At 35.0% G+C, this 19,811-nt stretch overlaps 1 protein-coding gene across 4 annotated transcripts in view; it reads left to right on the forward strand.

The window, feature by feature from the left end:
- The window catches only part of DMXL1 (Dmx like 1), a 187,131-nt gene that overhangs the window by 126,286 nt on the left and 41,034 nt on the right, over positions 1 to 19,811 (forward strand). For 2 of the 4 annotated variants that reach the window (XM_055387254.2, XM_019028210.3), the window contains exons 29-34: positions 1,510 to 1,688; positions 5,626 to 5,768; positions 8,146 to 8,231; positions 9,534 to 9,735; positions 15,088 to 15,205; positions 18,558 to 18,620. In XM_055387254.2, coding sequence (XP_055243229.2) covers positions 1,510 to 1,688; positions 5,626 to 5,768; positions 8,146 to 8,231; positions 9,534 to 9,735; positions 15,088 to 15,205; positions 18,558 to 18,620 — 791 coding nt within the window. The remainder of the gene's footprint in view (positions 1 to 1,509; positions 1,689 to 5,625; positions 5,769 to 8,145; positions 8,232 to 9,533; positions 9,736 to 15,087; positions 15,206 to 18,557; positions 18,621 to 19,811) is intronic. The other 2 variants (XM_055387255.2, XM_019028211.3) reach the window with 1 other exon arrangement.

Consider the following 19,811-nt stretch of genomic DNA (forward strand, 5'->3'; position numbering starts at 1 on the left):
CTATTAATTTAATATTGTACGTTTTATTTTTTTCAGAGATTGTCTATACTTCTTGGTTCACATGCTTTTTAATAACATAAAAACAAAAACAGCCAGGTGCAGTGGCACAAGCCTGTAGTCCCAGCTACTCAGGCGTCTGAGGTGTGAGTATCCCTTGAGTCAAGGGATTAATCCAGCCTAGGCAACATAAGGAGACCTCCATCTCTTAAAAAAGACAAAACAGTAATGTTAAAGCCAAATGATAAATTGATATATTTATCTTAAAACTTAGCATTAAGTTTTTGAAAGGTAAAAAAATACCTCTATAGTTCTCACTTTTCACTTGATGAGAAGTTGGTAAACTACCGTTTAAGTTTTAGAATGTGTGTTAATGTATGCAGCAGTAATACTGGAAACTTGATTGTTGGTTATCAAATGTTAGTAAGAACAAAGAAAAAAATTTGCACACTTAATCTCACAGTTCCTTTTAAAATCATTTGAAAGATTAAGTAATAATCATGCCACTTTTTAGTAATCTCTTAGAATACTAATATTTTATTCATCTTTCCCTTTTTCTGAAATAACCAAATTACTGTGTTAAACTCAGCTTGACTATAGCTTGTTATAATGCATGTGCATGCTGTGTCTGCAAGCTGAGATGCTTCAAACAATAAAACCAAATTGTATTACAGCACAAGTATTTGCATTCCTTTGGAAGGTGAGTAAAATCTCATCGGAGCCATTAAAGGAGAATATTGGTGTGCCTTAATGTGGTATTCTTTGCCTGTGTATTAGATCATGCCTTTGTCTGCAAAATCCTTGATTGTCTACTGGTGATTTGCATTTTGTAACTCAAGGTTGATTAAAGATTTGTATAACTTTTTTAATGCTAATGTCTTTAGTATTCTGAGGTAATATACTAAAAAAAACTATCTAATTGTAGAGTGTTCACAAAATAAAACAACAAAATTGCATTATTTTCTTCTTTGTAATTCCATTGACTAGAAAATTCTATCTCTGAGCCATTTCTGAAAGTTTGAATCAGTTTAAGTAGTTATGGTGCCGGAATTTTGTTTATATTTTCTAATGAAAAATATAGTTTTAGATATAAGGCCACATCATTACCGAAGAATCTCAGAAGGGAGTTGTTGCTTTTAATTAACACTGACATCCCATGATACTCTTTAAAAAAAAGCAAAGTAGAAGGATGTTGGAAATTTCCTATCGTGTTCCTAGTTAAATTGTGGACTGATTTATGGGCGGATATTACATCCTTTTATTTTTCACATACAATAGATGAGTCAGCATTTAGAGAGTGAGGGACAAATTGAGGAAAAAGCAGAGGTTGCTAGACAGAAATGATTTTTGTCTTCCTCTACTTATTTTCTTACCTGCTGTGTACTTTCATAATCTCAATCTTATTTTTTTGTGTGTGCTTATTTGTAGTTAACCTTAGCTCTTATGTAAACACAGGTGAAATAAATGCAATGAAAATAGTACTTCAGTAACATTTTATTTTATTTTTGTTAGTTTCTTCACTAGTTGAAGAAGGAGAAAAACAGAACAAACGTTTTAGGCCGTCAAAAATGTCTTGCAGAGAATCTGCCCCACTGACCCCTTCCTCGGCACCAGTAAGCCAGGAGTCACTGGCGGTTAAAGAAAAGTTCATCCCACCTGAGCTCAGTATCTGGGACTATTTCATAGCTAAGGTAATTAAAATGCTATCTAGATCAATATTTTCATAGTCAAATAGAAATGAGAATATCAGAAATAAGTGTCATTTTTGGTGCTTCCAAATGTTTTCCCACTTTGGTTTAGAAAATTTTCATTAGTATCAGGCTACATTCCAAAAATATATACCCTAGAATATTTTGACCATATTTCATATAGTTTTTAAGGCAGTTTTTTGGTAAATTATGACATTTGCATTTTAAACAATAGCTTTTGCATTTTATTATATTTCTTATAAAAAAGAATTTGCGTAACATCTTCATGTTAATGTACTTGATGGTGATTAAGGAATCAAAGTGCTCTGGTCATCTATTATCCATATACTCTTTTTTTATACTACAGCAATCTCTCATTATTCTGAAATGCACAAATTTCAATTACCAGTGTTAAGTAACATTATTCCCTCAACAACATGGTTCAAATTTGTTACCACAGTGTATTAAATATGAGTAAACTTCCCTGCTAGCGCTTCATTCTAGAAATCACTTCGTAAATGTGCACTTTTTGATCAGTGACCAATCATGTCAGTTCTTTTAAAGTCTTTCAGTGATTGATTATGTAGCACCTGTTACTCAGTTCATACACAGCAAAGCATGCAGTTGTTTTGCTTCATCTCCTGTGATAAATCCATATGATAGTGTACAAAATTGGATTTGATCAAAAGAGGGAAGTGGCCAACTAAGATGAAAGTGCATCCATAAAAAAAGTGATAGTACTGAGAGTGAAATTCAAGTTGAACACAAATGAAGTTAGAGAGAAAATAGCCAACTGTGGGTATGCTGACAGTGCTGCCATTTGAAAGACTCTAGATGAACAGCCAGAGGAATTTAGTGAAAGTGAACTTATAAATGTAGAAAGTAGTTGTGATAAAATGATGAAGATGTTCAGAGATAGTGACTTCGCCAAAAAACTTTACGTTAAAGGGATTCACAACATTGAAAATGCAAAGAACAGTATGTTGGAAGCTGATAAAATCTTAGAAATGTGACAGTTTGTTTAAGGCACAGAAGAAATGCTTGCTTCATATCCTGAGTTACAGAGATAGAAGGCAATCGCTATTCAAACTACTCTTGATAAAATGTTTTATTTCTTTGTATTCCTAATGTTTTAATTACAGTATGTTAAAATTAGTTTATTTAAAAAAACTTTCTATACATTTATAGCTGATGGTAAGAGTTTTTAGGGTTTTGACAAATATCTTTAAAGGTCACAAAACATTTGTAACTTTTCCCATTGATTATTATTGCTCTGTATAGTTTCTGCATGCATGGTCATTTTTGTAGGCATGCAATACTGTGCAAAACAAGGACTGCCTATATAAGTGTCTTTCACATTTTGTGTCATCAGCCACATCCCTCACATTCTCAATTTCCAGACGTTCTCCTGCACGAATTGACATCTAACTGTAACTGTTCTCTGGTGACACAAGTCTCCCAGGCCTGCTAAGCTATGGCTTATTTTTCCCGTATCCTACATGTTTAAGGGTAGTGAAGGGAGTTTGTGTCTCCTTGTTCCTCACTGCCCTTTTTTGAGTCATTTATTCATTCATATATTCAACAAATGTTTATTAAGCACTTCATTTATCTAGGAATATCTTTATTTCACCTCCATATTTTGAAGGAGAGTTTTGCTGGATATAGGATTGTTGGTTAGCAAGGCCTTCTTTAGCTATCTTGTTTCTGAATCTTCTTGTTAAATATCTAGTGTCTGCCCTTCCACCCAATCAATATCACAACCTCAAAGTAGTTGAGATGTTACCTTCCCTAATTGTTTGCTACTGAGATCTCTGTTGCTTTTGATAATGCCTGTGGGCCTAGAATTTTAAAGACAATCCTGTCTGGCAGGGCATCAGAACTCTTAGTCTTCACAGCCTTTCCTGCTGACCCTGGTGGAACACCTACACCACAGAGATTGCGGTGGGATGGGAACAGCTCCTGACCAAGTTCTTACTGTTTTACCCAGATCAGATCCCATAGATTTTTAAAAATAAATACTTCTCTATGTGTTATATGCATGGGTCAACCATTGTTTGTTTTCTACAATTTTGTTCAATTTTATTGTTGCTTTTTGGAGAAAGGACTTACCAAGCTCTTTACTCAGCTGTTCCAGAAGTTCCACTCTCCCTGCTGTGTTTCTTTGTTGGTCTTTCAAGGTTTTACAACCTTTTTTTTAAACTTCCTGCATCTCCCCTTCCATCCTATCCTCACTCTTAATTGATGACCTCACCTTGTAAGTCACTGAGAAAAATAAAATCAGACAAAACTTTTTCATCATCCCAATTTAAAGTTACAGATCAATTACATTTGCTCCTGTCTTATTTCCTCCTGTTATAATGGAGAAAGAGTCCTTCTATCAGACACCTTTTCTCGAGTTTTACTCTGAATTGCATTCTTTCTTTTCTTCTCTACTCTCCCCTGTGTTTTCAGTTCTCTTCCTCTCTGTTGAATCCTTCACATCAGGACAGAAATGTGCTTTAGTATCTCCCATTCCAAACCCCTGCTTTGACCCTGAAACTTTTTCCAGCTGCTATCCCATTTCTCTGTTCCCACTCACATTCAGCTTTTCAAAACTAGACACATTTGCTTTCTACTGCCTTTTTCCCCTTTCATACTTACTTATATAACTTTCTGACCCAGTTACACCCATTAAAACTGATCTTGTTGAGATTCACGTGATACCCATGTCAAATGTAGTGGAAACTTTTAAATTATTTTCTTATCTGTCTTCTTAGCATCATTCAACATTCTTCACTATTCCCATATTGAAATGCTTTTCTCTCCTTTTCTCTTGATGACAATCTCTTGTAGCTTTTTTTCTTAAACTTACTATTTATGCCTTCATAATCTTCTTTCTTCATCCTTCCTCTTCTATTTGACACATAAATCTTGATCTTCATGATTTGGGCATTTTATATCGATTTTTCCCAAAACCTTCCCTCTCATACCCAGTCTTTCTATTTTATGAGATTGTATATTCACCCTTATAGTTGCTCAGGCCAAAAACCTAAGAATCATTCATTTTTCCTCACCTTCTCTTGTTCTTCAAATCTATCAGCAGACCTGTTGGTGCTTTCTCCAAAATATGTCTTAAATCTACTACTTCTCTCTAGCTTCATTACTAACCACCTATATCCAACCTGCCAACTCCTGTTTTAGTTACTGATGTCTCCATTTCTACCCTTGCCGTTTAGCTTTTCTCTCATAAGAGAGTGATCATAGTGATATACTTAGCATATAAACCTCAGTACCTGTCTTCTACCTACAACTTATTGGTGGCATTCCCTTACATTCCTTTACCATGGCCTACAAGACCCTGTCTGAGCTGTCATTTGCTATTCTCTCCAACCTTTCTCCCAGCATTTTTTTGCCTAGCAGACTTGATCAAACTACTATTTTCAAACCAAACTCTTTCCCAAACTCTTTCTGCATTATTTTTCCCCTGTCTAAAATGCTTTTCTTCCCTCTTGTTATATGGCTTGTTCCTTCTTGTCATTTAGTTCTCGTACTTTTCAAAGAGGCCTTCCATGATCAGCTTATCTCAGTTCTCCTTATTCTCCATTTCTTTTCTTTGTAGCACATAATACAGTTTGTATTTAGTTTTCTGTTATTTGCCTATTTTTTTCCAGTAACATGTAAAAAGTAAATGAGGGTGGTGATTGTATCTGTCTTAAAAGTTCTTAAATCCGGTAGAATTCTTGCCGCACAGTGGATACTTAATAAATTTTTGCTGAATGGATGAATAAATAATGGAATAGTATCAATTGATGTCAAAGGCATAGGATGGTAAGATAATAGTTACTTAACTCTCTTATAATGAAGTATCTGCAAATGAGATGAATTATTACTATTAGACTATATGTTTGAATGTATTAAATTAGATATGTGGCTGCTAAATTTCATGATTTCTTTATTTTAGCCTTTTCTACCCCCTTCTCAAAGTAGAGCCGAATATGATTCAGAGGAGAGTCTGGGAAGTGATGATGATGACGATGATGATGATGATGATGTTTTAGCAACAGATTTCCATCTCCAGGAACATTCTAATTCAAATTCATATAGGTATGGAATATTTTATTTTAAATTTCTTTTTAAAAATAATGGTGTATATAAATAATATTTTTGAAAAAATTACATGTGAAATTAATAGCTTGTTGACTTTATAACACATTATAACCCAGATTTCTTTAGTTGAAATTGTTAAATTCCTTTCCTTAACAATAATTTCTCTGTTGACTTTATAACACATTGTAACTCAGATTTCTTTAGTTGAAATTGTTAAATTCCTTTCCTTAACAATAATTTATCACATACCTTTGGTTGTCCATTAATGGACCATCCGTAATTTGCATCATTCCTCACAAATCTTGCTCCAAGATTATACCTTGCATTTTGGGCTCTAACATAAACAAGTTCTACTGTTTTCATCTGGAAAATATAAAATATTTTCAGTAGAACACTAGTACTATAAGATATCAATAGGTACTATCTTCAAAAAGTACTCTGTATGTTATATAAATGTTCTAAATGCTCACCTCTAGCTCCAATACTGCGTTATTCTTACATTCATGAATGATGAAATATTATCTAGTCTCTATTGATATGTTTACATCTAAAACATGTGTGTTTTACTAAAACATGGTATGTTAATGGTGTGATAAAAAATGTGAATTTTCCAAAAGAAGTAAATATATGAGGGACATTGAAGTCATTCTTTATTTGAAAGTTACCATGAGATTTTTACTTCCTGGTTTATTGAGGTTTTTCCCCCTGCTGAATGAATTTTACTTTTTGAATATATAAATCATTTAAAAGTCAAACTGCACAACTCAACAACAAAAAGGTAAATAATTAAAAAAATGAACAAAGGGCTGGGCATGGTGGCCTATGCCTGTAATCCCAGAACATTGGGATGCCGAGGTGGTCAGATCACGTGAGCGCAGGAGTTCAAGACCAGCCCAGGCAACATGGCAAAACCCCATCTATATTTCTAAAAAAAAAAATTTTAATGAACAAGAAACTTGAATAGACATTTCTCCAAAGACAATATGAAAATAGCCAATAAGCATATGAAAAGATGCTCAATATCATTAATCATTAGAGAAATGCAGATCAGTTTCCCAATGAGACAACATCTCATATGCATTAGGATGGCTACCAAAAAAAAAAAAAAAAAATAACAGTGCTGGCAAGGATGAGGAGAAATTGGAATCTTTGTGCACTTTTGGTGGGAACGTAAAATGGTGCAGCAACTGTGGAAAACGGTACACTGGTTCCTTAAAAAGTTAAAAATAGAATTACCATATGATCCAGCATTTCCACTATGGATATATCCCTGAGAATATTGAAAACAGGGACTGAAACAGGTATTTGTACTTCCCATGTTCTTAGCAGCATTATTTACAGTAACTGAGGGGAAGAAACAATCAAGTATGTGTACTAAACAAAATGTGCTATGTACGTTCAACGGAGTATTATTCAGCCTTAGGAAGGAAATTCTGACACATGCTGCAACATGGATATAATGCTAAGTGAAATAAATCAGTCACAGAAAGGGTTATAGTATGTGATTTCACTTACATGAGGTACCTAGAATAGTGAAATACATAAAGAATAAAAATAAAATAGTGGTTTTCAAGGGCTGGCGGTGGGGGGAGAATGGGGAATGAATTTAGAGTTTCAGCTTTGCAAGATGAAAGGAATTCTGGAGTTGGATGGTGGTGGTGGTTGCACAGCAGTGTGAATGTACTTAATGCCCCTGAACTATAAACTTAAAAACGGCCAAAATGGTAAATTTTATGTTTTTGTATTTTACCATTAAAAAATTACTAAAAATTCAATCCTTTAAGAAATAAATGTTACACTTGAAATAAAAGAGAAGCTGACTTTTTTTAAAATCAAACTATATAAAAATGTGAAATCACAAGTTTTACTTAAACTTCTCTTTATTCTATCCAATTTCTTCTGCACATCCTCTACAGCTAACCACTTTTATTAGCTTCTGGTTTATCCTTCTGCTTGCAAAAATAAGCAAAAGCATCTATCTAAATTTATTCCGCCTGCTTTCTTGCAGAGAGGGTGGCATACTACATATAGTGTTCTGCTACCTGCTTTTTATTTATTACTACATACCAAAACTGACTCCATATTAACACTTAGAGATCCTTCTTCATTCTTCCTTATGGTTACCCTAATATTCCATAGGTCAAAAATAGTTATTCAACAAGTACTCTCCTCATGGACAATTTTGGTTATTTCTACACTTCTGCTATTGTAGATAATGCTGACATGACTACCTCTATGCATATATTATTTTGTTTTCATAGAGGGGTATGTTCAGGTTGATTCCTAATAGTGGAATTTGTTGAGTCAAAGGGTAGTATACTTTTCTAAATCCCTATAGAAATCGTTAACAGATCCATCGTTGCTTTATTTTTAGTTGGTCCTTGATGCGGTTGGCAATGGTGCAATTGGTGCTCAACAATTTGAAGACTTTTTATCCCTTCGCAGGTCATGATCTTGCAGGTAATAAATAGCTCAACATGAGCTAATGGTGCCATTGCTTTTGACTTACTACTCTGTTTTGTTTTGTTTTTTTTTTTTTTTTGTCTGGACTGGGGGAAAAGTTTAGTGATTTCCTGTTATAGAAGTTAGATTTCTTTTAACTAAACCAACCATCTGTAAATGTATCTGTCATACTGTTAGGTGCTTGAGGATGGCAACATCCAAGAAATTAAGGGCACTGAATGTGATGTGATTGACTATATTGAGACTCTATTTATACTCTAGCCAAGTGTTGAGGGATTTTACAATGGAGAGAAAACTAAGCAAATGCAAAAGCTAGCAATTATTAACTTCAAAGGAGGAAAAGATTGTACAGGAAAGAAAGGGGCATGATAACATACTAAGTGATTCTGCTGTGAACTATAGTTCTCTATATATGATAAGGTAAACACAAAAATACCAATTTAACCAAAGATTTTTATGAGACACTATCATAATGATGGACAGAGGAGTTTATTCTCATTATGCCGTAGTAGTAAATCAGTAGGTCATTTCTAAAATTGAAAAATTAAGTATTAAGCATGTTATTCAGATATAGGGAGGTAAGTAGTAGGAATATCTAAAAGTTGAAAGTGAGATCAGTACTCAAGAGTATGGATGGGCAGAACTGCTAAGTGCTGAGTTCCATGGCAAGTATTATTTAATTTTAACTTTATGTATTGTTTTCATTTTCTATAGATCTTAAAGAGTTATATGCCATACAGAAATTAGTCTGATACAAATTAAAGCAGGGGTGTCCAATCTTTTGGCTTCCCTGGGCCACACAGGAAGAAGAATAATTGCCTTGGGCCACACATAAAATACATTCATACTAACAATAGATGATGAGCTAAAAAGAAAAATCACAAAAAATTTCATAATGTTTTAAGAAAGTTTATGAATTTGTGTTGGGCTTTATTCAAAGCTGTCTGGGCTGCATGCAGCCTGTGGGCCATGGGTTGGACAAGTTTGATTTAAAGCGATTAATTTTCCCCACATACATATTTTCATAATCTTCAGATACATTTTTCTTGTAATATTAAAGTCAAAAGCAGTAATGTTGAAATACTTACACAGATTTATGGCATACCTTTTGTAATCCACTGGGTTTCTTTGCCCACCTCACCTTGCACATCTTCCCTGCCAAAGTGTATGTTAATATTTCATCTCAGTCTTTTTTTTTTTCCCTGCATCTGCTCTCCCCTCTCTCATTTCAGTCTTTCTTAAAATTGAATATGGCATTTTACTGCATAAGATTAATATGAGTCAATGTTCCCATTTTAGAGCTTCCAGTTAGTTCACCTCTTTGTCATGCGGTTCTAAAAACTCTTCAATGTTGGGAACAAGTTCTTCTCCGACGACTTGAAATCCATGGTGGGCCACCTCAAAATTATATCGCAAGTCATACCGCCGAAGAGAGTTTGTCTGCAGGTCCTGCAATTCTTCGTCACAAAGCTTTACTGGAACCTACAAACACTCCTTTCAAGTAGGTTTTCTTATGAATGCTATTTGGGTTTTTTTGTTTGTTTGTTTTTTGAGATGGCGTCTCGCTCTGTCATCCGGGCTGGAGTGTGGTGGCACAATCTCAGCTCACTGCAGCCTCTGCCTCCTGGGTTCAAGTGATTCTCCTGCCTCAGTCTCCTGAGTAGCTGGGATTACAGGCGCCTGCCACCACGCCTGGTTAATTTTTGTATTTTTAGTAGAGATGGGGTTTCACCATGTTGGCCAGGCTGGTCTCAAACTCATGACCTCAGGTGATCCACCCGCCTCGGCCTCCCAAAGTGCTGGGATTGCAGGCGTGAGCCACCGCACCCGCCCTGAATACTGTTTTTAAGATAGGAGTTTTACTTTTTGTGCTGTACATTCTTGTCATAACTACTCAACCCTGCCATTGTAGAATAAAAGCAACCGTAGACAACATGTACACAAATATATTCAGTTTTTGTCCAATAAACTTTATTTCTTAAAATGGTAGGTAGGCTAGATTTGGACTGTGAGCTGTAGTTTATTGATGCCTGCTCTAGAACAATGCTTTTCAAAATAGCTGGTCACAAAAGTGTTAAGAGGAAAGTTTATAGCACTAAACAACAAGCAGTCAACAGATTCAGCACAATTCCTGTCAAATTACCAACATCATTCTTAACAGAATTAGAAAAAAATTATTCTAAAATCAGATGGAACCAATAGAGAGCTGGAATAGCCAAAGCAATCCTCAGCAAAAAGAACAAGGCATCACATTATCTGACTTCAAACTGTACTGCAAAGCAACAGTAACCAAAACAGCATGGTATTGGTACAAAAATAGACAAATAGACCAGTGGAACAAAATAGAGATCCCAGAAATAAACTCACATCGTGAGGATTTGTTCTACAAATTATTTCATCACTCAGGTAGTACTAAGCCTGGTACCCAGTAGTTATTTTTCCTTTTTTGGAGACAAAGTCTTGCTCTATTAACCAGGCTGTAGTAGAGTGGCACGATCACAGCTCACTGCAGCCTCCACTTCCTAGGCACAAACAGTCCTCCTGTCTCACCCTCCTGAGTAGCTGGGATCACAGGCACACACCACCATGCCCAGCTAATTTTTTGTATTTTTTGTAGAGACAGGGTTTCACCTTGTTACTCAGGCTGGTCTCAAACTCCTGTGCTCAAGCAGTCCGCCTGTCACAGCCCCTCAAAGTGCTGGGATTTGCCTGGCCCCCATTAGTTATTTTTTGTGATCCTCTTTCTCCTCCCCACTTCCCCCTCAAGTAGACCCCACTGTCTGTTGTTCCCTTCTTTGTGTTCACGAGTTCTCAACATTTAGCTCCCACTTATAAGTGAGAACATACAGTGTTTGGTTTTCTGTTCTTGTGCTAGTTTGCTAAGGATAGTAACCTCCAGCTCCATCCATGTTCCCACAAAAGACGTGATCTCATTCTTTTTTATGGCTGCATAGTATTTCTTGTATCTGTACCACATTTTCTTTATCCAGTCTGTCACTGATGAGCGTTTAGGTCCCATGTCTTTGCTATTGTGAATAATGCTGCAGTGAACACTTGTGTGCATGTGTCTTTTATGGTAGAATGATTTATATTACCCTAGGTATATACCCAGTAATGGGTTTGCTAGGTCAAATGATAATTCTGTTTTTAGCTCTTTGAGGAATCGCCATACTGCTTTCCACAATGATTGAAGTAATTTACACTCCCACTGACAGTGCGTAAGTGTTCCCTTTTCTCTGCAACCTTCCCAGCATCTGTTATTTTTTTATAAATAATCTGTTATTTTTTAATGATAACCATTCTGACTGGTGTGAGATGGTATCTCATTGTGCTTTTGATTTGCTTTTCTCAAATGATCAGTTATATTAAGCTTTTTTCTTAGGCTTATTGGCACGTACGTCTTCTTGTGCAAAGTGTCTGTTCATGTCCTTTGCCCACTTTTTAATGGTGGTGTTTGTTTTTCTTTTTTAAATTGGTTGAAGTTCGTTATAGATGCTGGATATTAGACCTTTATCAGGTACATAGTTAGAAAGTATTTTCTCCCATTCTGTAGGTTGTCTGTTTACTCTGTTGATAGTTTCTTTTGTTTTGCAGAAGCTCTTAAGTTTAATTAGATCCTATTTGTCAATTTTTGCTTTTGTTGCAATTCCTTTTGGAGTCCTTGTCATAAAATCTTTGCCTGTTCCTATGTCCGGGGTGGTATTGCCTAGGTTGTTTGCTAAAATTTTTATAGCTTTTGGTTTTACATGTAAGTCTTTAATCCATCTTGAGTTGATTTTTGTGTATGTTATAAGGAAGGCATTCAGTTTCAATCTTCTGCATTTAGCTAGCCGGTTATCCCAGCACCATTTATAGAATAGGGAGTCTTTTCTTGATTGCTTGTTTTTGTCAGCTTTGTCAAAGATCAGATGGCCAGAGGCGTGTCACCTTACTTCCCAGTTCTCTATTCTGTTCCAGTGGTCAATGTGCCTGTTTTTGTACCAATACTGTTCTGTTTTGGTTACTGTGTTTTTGTAGCATACATCGAAATCAGGTAATGTGATTCCAATTTTGTTCTTTTTGCTTAGGATTGCCTTGCTGTTCAGGCTCTTTTTACGTTCCATATTAATTTTAAAATAAGTTTCTCTAGTTCTGTGAAGAATGTTGGTGGTGGTTTGTTAGGAATAGCATTGAATCTGTAAATTGCTTTGGGCAGTATGGCCAGTTTAATGATATTGATTCTTCTTCTCCATGAACATGGGATGTTTTTTCCATTTGTTTGTGTGTTATCTGATTTCTTTGCACAGTGTTTTGTAATTATTGTAGAGATCTTTCACCTCCTGGTTAGCTGTATTCCTAGGTATTTTATTCTTTTTGTGGCAGTTGTGAATGGGGCTGCCTTCCTGATTTGGCTCTCAGCTTAGCTGTTGTTGGTGTATAGGAATGCTAGTGATTTCTTGTACACTGATTTTTGTATCCTGAAACTTTGCTAAGTTGTTTATCAGATCTAGGAGCTTTTGGGCTGAGACATGGGGTTTTCTAGATATAGAATCATGTTATCTACAAACAGGCATAGTTTTACTTCCTCTCTTCCTATGTGGATGCCTTTTTATTTCTTCCTCTTTCCTGATTGCTCTGGCCAGGACTTTCAATACTAGGTTGAATAGGAGTGGTGAGACAAAACATTCTTGTCTTGTGTTGGTTTTCAAGGAGAATGCTTGCTGCTTTTGCCCATTCAGTATGATGTTGGCTGTGGGTTTGTCATAGATGGCTCTTACTATTTTGAAGTATGTTCTTTCAATACCTAGCTTATTGAGAGTTTTTACATGGATTGATGTTGAATTTTATCAAAAGCCTTTTCTTCATCTATTGATATAATTATGAGGTTTTTGTCTTTAGTTCTGTTTATGTGATTCATCACATTTGTTGATTTGCATATGTTGAACCAAACTTGCATCCTGGGAATTAAGCCTACTTGATCATGGTGAATTAGCTTTTTGATGTGCTGCTGGGTTTGGTTTGCAAGTATTTTGTTGAGGATTTTTGTGTTGACATTCATCAAGGATATTGGCTTGAAGTTTTGTTTTTTTTGTTGTTACTTCTGCCAGGTTTTGGTATCAGGATAATGTTGACTTCATAGAATTAGGTGTGGAGGAGTTCCACCTCCTCAGTTTTTTGGTATAGTTTTAGTAGGAATGGTACCAGCTTTTCTTTGTACATTTGGTAGAATTTGGCTGTGAATCCATCCAGTTTTATGCCTTTTTTGGTTGGTATGCTATTCGTTACTGATTGAATTTCAGAGCTCATTATTAGTTTGGTCAGGGAATCATTTCTTCCAGGTTCAGTCTTGGGAGGATGTATGTGTCCAGGAATTTATCCATCTCTTGTAGGTTTTGTAGTCTGTGTGCATAGAGGTGTCCATAGTAGTTTCTGATGGTTATTTTTATTTCTGTGGGGTCAGTGGTAACATCTCCTTGGTCATTTCTAATTGTGTTTATTTGTATCTTCTCTCTTTTCTTTTTTATTAGTCTAGCTGGCAGTCTGTCTGTCTTACTAATTTTTTCAAAAGACCAACTCCTGGATTCGTTGATCTTTTGAATGGTTTTGTGTGTCTCGATTTCTTTCATTTCAGCTTTGATATTTGTTAGTTTTTATCTTCTGCTAGCTTTGGGGTTTATTTGTTCTTGCTTCTCTGATATTTTCCATGATGATGTTAGGTTGTTAATTTGAGATCTTTCTAACTTTTTGATGTGGACATTTAGTGCTGTGAATTTCCCTCTTAATGCTGCCTTAGCTATGTCCCAGAGATTTTGCTAAAGCATACCTACTTTTGTTAGATCCCATGGCCCTAGGTTAGGGATCAACAAACTATGGCCATCCCCACAGGTGAAATCCAGACCTCTCCATGCTTCTTTAAATAAAGTTTTATTGGATTATAGCCATAAATCCTCTCAATTGCATATTGCCAGTAGTTGCTTTCCCACTGCAAGTTGACAGTCCCTAATTCAGATCTGAAATGCTCCAAAATTCAAAATTTTTTGAGTACCAACATGATGCTATAAGTAGAAAATGCCACATGTAACTATTTAACACAAACTTTGTTTCATGCACACAATTATTAAAAATATAATTTCTCACCTTCACTGCCTGTAATGCCAGCACTTTGGAAGGCCGAAGTGGGTGGATCATCTGAGGTCAGGAGTTCAAGACCAGCCTGCCAACATGGTGAAACCCTTTCTCTACTAAAAATACAAAAATTAGCTGGGCATGGTGGCAGGTGCCTGTAATCCCAGCTACTCGGGAGGCTGAGGCAGGAGAATCGCTTGAACCCAGGAGGTGGAGGTTGCAGTGAGCCAAGATCGCCCTGTTGCACTCCAGTCTGGGCCAAAGATTGAGATTCCATCGCAAAAAAAAATATATATATATATATATATATTATATATATTTATAAATATATATATATATTATATATTTTTATATATATAATTTCTTACCTTCAGGTTATGCATATAAGATGTATATGAAACATAAATGAATTTTTAATTTAGACATATATATTCAAATATTTCAAAATCTGAAAATATATGAAATTCAAAATACTTCTGGTCCCAAGTACTTTAGATAAGGGATACTTTACCTGTACAATATCAGACTTGAGTAGTTGTGACAGAGACCATATGGTCCACAAAGCCTGAATTATTTACTAATCCTTTAAGGAAATCCTTTAAGGAAAAGGTTGGCCATATGATCTGCCTCCAGTCATACAGTCTGATTGCAGTTAATTTATTATAATTTATATGGCACCAAGGAATTGTTATCAAGTTAATCAGAAATTTCTGAAGTGTATAATTAAATTTGCTGTCTCTCTCTGTAGATCCAAACACCATCTGGCACTGTCTGTGAAGAGGCTTTGGCAGTATTTGGTGAAGCAGGAAGAAATTCAGGAAACCTTTATCAAAAATATATTCACAAAGAAACGGTGTCTAAATGAGGTCTGTATAAGTTAAAACCTGTTTACTATTTTATTATTGAAGTCTTTTATATTATCATGTAACCATTAAAATGAGTTGTATTTTACAGATTTTTTGAAATTAATGCTTAGAACAGTGTAATTTATAAGAGGGGCAGTATTTTCATAAATCAATTTAATTAATTCAAATGTATTTGGGACTTTTTTCTCGATAAAAATGTTTAATATTCCGCATCTTGTTTTGAATTGTCATGATCATCAATTTAAGAGACAAGACAGAAATTTTCTGTGATTTTCATGTGACAGTTAAAAGAAGTCTATCTTAGAAGTTTAATTGTATACTGAAAATTATTTATTTATTTATTTATTTATTTATTTTTTCTTTGGAGACGGAGTCTTGCTCTGTCACCCAGGCTGGAGTGCAGTGGTGCAATCTCAGCTTACTGCAAGCTCCGCGCCTCCCAGGTTCACACCATTCTCCTGCCTCAGCCTCCCGAGTAGCTGGGACTACAGGTGCCCGCCACCACGCCCAACTAATTTTTTGTATTTTTAGTAGAGACGGGGTTTCACTGTGTTAGCCAGGATGGTCTCGATCTCCTGACCTGGTGATCCACCCGCCTCAGCCTCCCAAAGTGCTAGGATTACAGGTGTGAACCACCACGCCCGGCCTGAAAAATTTTTATTGTATTTATTTATCTTTTTTGAGATGGAGTCTCACTCTGTCACACAGGTTGGAGTACGGTGGCACCATTTCAGCTCACTGCAACCTCTGCCTCCCAGGCTCAAGCGATCCTCCCACCTCAGCCTCCCTAGCAGCTGGGACTGCAGATGAACGCCACCATGCCTGGCTAATTTTTTGTATTTTTGGTAGAGACAGGGTTTCACCATATTGCCCAGGGTGGTTTTGAATTCCTGAGCTCAGGCGATCTACCTGCCTTGGCCTCCCAAAGTGCTGAGATTACAGGCTTGAGCCACTGCACCCAGCCAACTTTTTAAATATGTACATTTTCTTTTCTGTGGATTATGCTTAAATTAATGAAATTTTACAAACCCAAATTAACCTGTAGTGTAACTGGTTGCTTATACCTTGATATTATCATAATGGGTTTTTTTTTTTTTTTGTCATTTAGTTTAGTGCTAGTAATAAGTATCAGTCTGATGATATGGGGAACTTGTTTCTTTCATTGGGAAAGTTTTGTTACTAAAAAGTTCAGGTGAACTGAACAGTAGATGCAGTGATGTAGTCAATTCTTCTTGTCTCCTGGACTGGTAACGAAGAGTTCAGAACTGACATTTGGTATGTGAACCACATTTTGAGTAGCACTGAACTAGTCTGAAAGCAAGCTTTGTACAGTTTTTGAAGTTGGAGGAAACACTGAAGATATTTCAGTTGAAGAAATAAATTGAATGGCTTCACAATAGACAAGTAAGCAAAAAGCAAGATTGACATCTAACCTTTCTACCTTAAAGGAAAATTACATATATATCTCATTGTCTCTCAATTTAAGCACCAATTTTAAGTGGAAACTGTATATGCTGTTATTTACTATTTGCCTCATTTTGTAAATATATTCAAATCGACCAAGTCAGGAAATAGTATGTAGTGTTCTTGCTGACTTAGAAGACTTTTGACCTGAGTACCTTGGTGTAATACTGAAATTTAGACAAACATGAATGTATTTCATTTGTTTATTTGATCTTTTTTTAAAAAAATTGACATATTTGATTAATCTTAGAAAAGCCTTATTTTTCTACTGCTGATATATTTGGGTATTTGGGAAGTGAAGTAGTTCTGAAAACAATACAAAAAAACTATTGAGCCATTAGATTTTCTAGTTGATTCAGGAATAGACTCATTAAAGAGATAGAGTAGTATAGTCAAGCCAGAATACGTAAACATAGCAAATAATAAGTATAACTACACATTTTAAAATTTCTGTTATTCTTTGGAGTTTCATGATATCTCAAGAAAATTTTAAAATTATTTTTATTGTAATTATTTTAATCAGGAGCATGAATATGAATGTTGGACTAACAGTTTTTGTGACTATCAGTAAGCTGAATATTTTCTCTGAATTTTGTTTTTTTAATGCAAAATGACTATAATAGCCCTTACTTTGCAATGTTTTGATAAATAGATTTAACTTACTTAAACCTTGACACAATTAATGGTAGTTATTAAAAGTTTGTTGTTATTGCTTTGTTGTTTTATTCTTGATAGTGATACTCTTAAAATAGTGTCTTTTTGATAGAGAATATGAAAAGAAAAATGTTATATAGTAAAGCATAGATTTGAATGGAATTAAATAGAATATAGAGTTTGTGTGAAATTAATCTTTACCGGAAAGTTTACTAGCCTATTTTTAGTATTAACAAAATCACCTTCCATCTCTTATTTTTCTAAAATGATGGTTATGCTTAAATATTTTAGTCAAAGTCACTGTGATTTTCCAGATGGTTAGGAGATACATATATGACAGGCCCTGTATTTTGGATGGCAGGTGATGGGAGAGTATTCTGAGAACTGCTCTTTCTTTATTTCTTTATGTGTTTGAAAATGAAATTTTACGGTTTCTTCATCTGACCCTAAAATCCTGGTTTTCTCAGATCTTTTCTTTTCCTGTTTGGTAAAGTTTACTGGTACCTGTGTTTTAAAATAGAATGTCTTCCCTTTGTATTTAAATAGAAAGTACAGACAACTGCAATTAGATTAAGTCATTCTTAATAAAAAATTGGGACTTGACAACTCCCATCATTGTTCCCAATTCCTTTTTCTGTTTTTTTGTTTTGTTTGAGTTTCTGAGAAGAACTAAAAGTCTTGGAACAACTCTTTCTTTAACAAGTACTACTATTCCCTTTAAGAAGTGTATGTGCTTCCCAGCAATTTATTGACTATTTCTGGCTTCATCAGTGGAAGAGAATTAGATACATGTAGAAATTGAAATTTTCTAATCAAGAGATTTTCCTGAAGGTTCAGATGTGGAGATAAGACAAAGCAGCGAGTAAGAGAATAATTCGACTTTGTTCATAGTACTCTGACACCAGTAGCTCTGATTATTTTAATATAAAGTATTTTGGTTTCAATTGTGCTTTAATGTCAACATTTTGAAATTGAGTAAAAACTTCTTAGGGATAGAATAAAATTTGTAGTGGTAGTTAATGAGTTCTGAGGGATTAAGTTTTGCTCATTTCCTAACCATGCAGCCTCACACATGCTTCTTATAAGGTGTATGAAATTTTAAGAATAGTAACTCCATATAATGTTCTTTTCTAGTAAATTTGGTTTAAAATATAGCATTTAAACAATCCCCAGTATTTTGCATGTTACATCTCATCTTTACTCTTTGTCATGTGGTTATTCTTTCTTGATGAAGTCATTAGAGGACAACAGTGAAACCATCAAAAATTCTATGATGGAGGAGCCAAACATCAATAAGGTACAAAATATCATTCAACTGAAATTAAAAATTGCATTCTTTCACAAAAGAACAAAGCATTTGCATTTTAGTTTTAAACTGGTCTTTGTTTCCAGTGGATTTAAAGTATTGTTCCCTCAAATTATTCTCCTTTTATTTTAACAACTTAAATACTGCAGTTGTAAAAGTGGTTTCTGTTTTGTTAGATAAGAGAATGCAATTTTAAAGGGAGTTGAATGTATCTTGTTTTGGCTACAAATTTTTCTGAGTAAATACAACTAAAGTTCTTAATACATGTGATTACAATAGCAATTGTTTAGTAGTATTGTTTTAATTCTGCAAATATCACTTTTGAAGTTAAAATTCAAATTAGGAATTAATGATATTAAAATTAATCAGGAATTAATGATATTAAAATTAATGATATTAAAAATTCAAATTAGGAATTAATCATATTAATTCCTAAAAATATAGTAAATACTGTTACATAGCATTTATTTTACTGGTAGCAATAGCATGTAGCAAAGTGCCTTAAGGATACATAGTAAGTACTCATGGTACTTGAGAACCAAAGCACAAAAGATGAGAATCTGTATAATTATGAAAAAACTCCTAGGCGTCCTGTGATTGCATATTCAACTATGACTTTATTTTATTTTATTTTTGAGACGGAGTTTTGCTGTTTTGCCCAGGCTGGAGTGAAGTGGCACAGTCTTGGTTTACTGCAACCTCTGCCCCCCAGGTTCAAGCGATTCTCCTGCCTCAACCTCCCGAGTAGCTGGGATTATAGGCGCCCACTACCACACCTGGCTAATTCTTTTTGTATTTTTAGTAGAGATGAGGTTTTGCGATGTTGACCAGGCTGATGTCAAACTCCTGACCTCAGGTGATCCACCTGCCTTGGCCTCCCAAAGTGCTAGGATTACAGGCGTGAGCCACCGCGCCTGGCCAATTCAACTACGACTTTATGAGGTTAATATTTAACTCATGTTTTTCATATTCTGTATTTAAAACAATCTCAGCAGTGATTTTTAAGTGAAAAATTGCTCAAAAAAATTTTTAAGGTTACTAATTTCTACCCCTTATTCTTTCCAACGGGAATCCTTTGGTAAAATAGGAGAAATAATTCTGTGCAATTAATTAAAAAGGCTGATTTGATATCAGGTGTATATTATAACTAAAACTTTTGCAAAATAAGTCTATATGTCATTC

The sequence above is a fragment of the Gorilla gorilla genome, chromosome 4, assembly GCF_029281585.2.
Source record: "Gorilla gorilla gorilla isolate KB3781 chromosome 4, NHGRI_mGorGor1-v2.1_pri, whole genome shotgun sequence".
Lineage (NCBI taxonomy): Eukaryota > Metazoa > Chordata > Mammalia > Primates > Hominidae > Gorilla > Gorilla gorilla.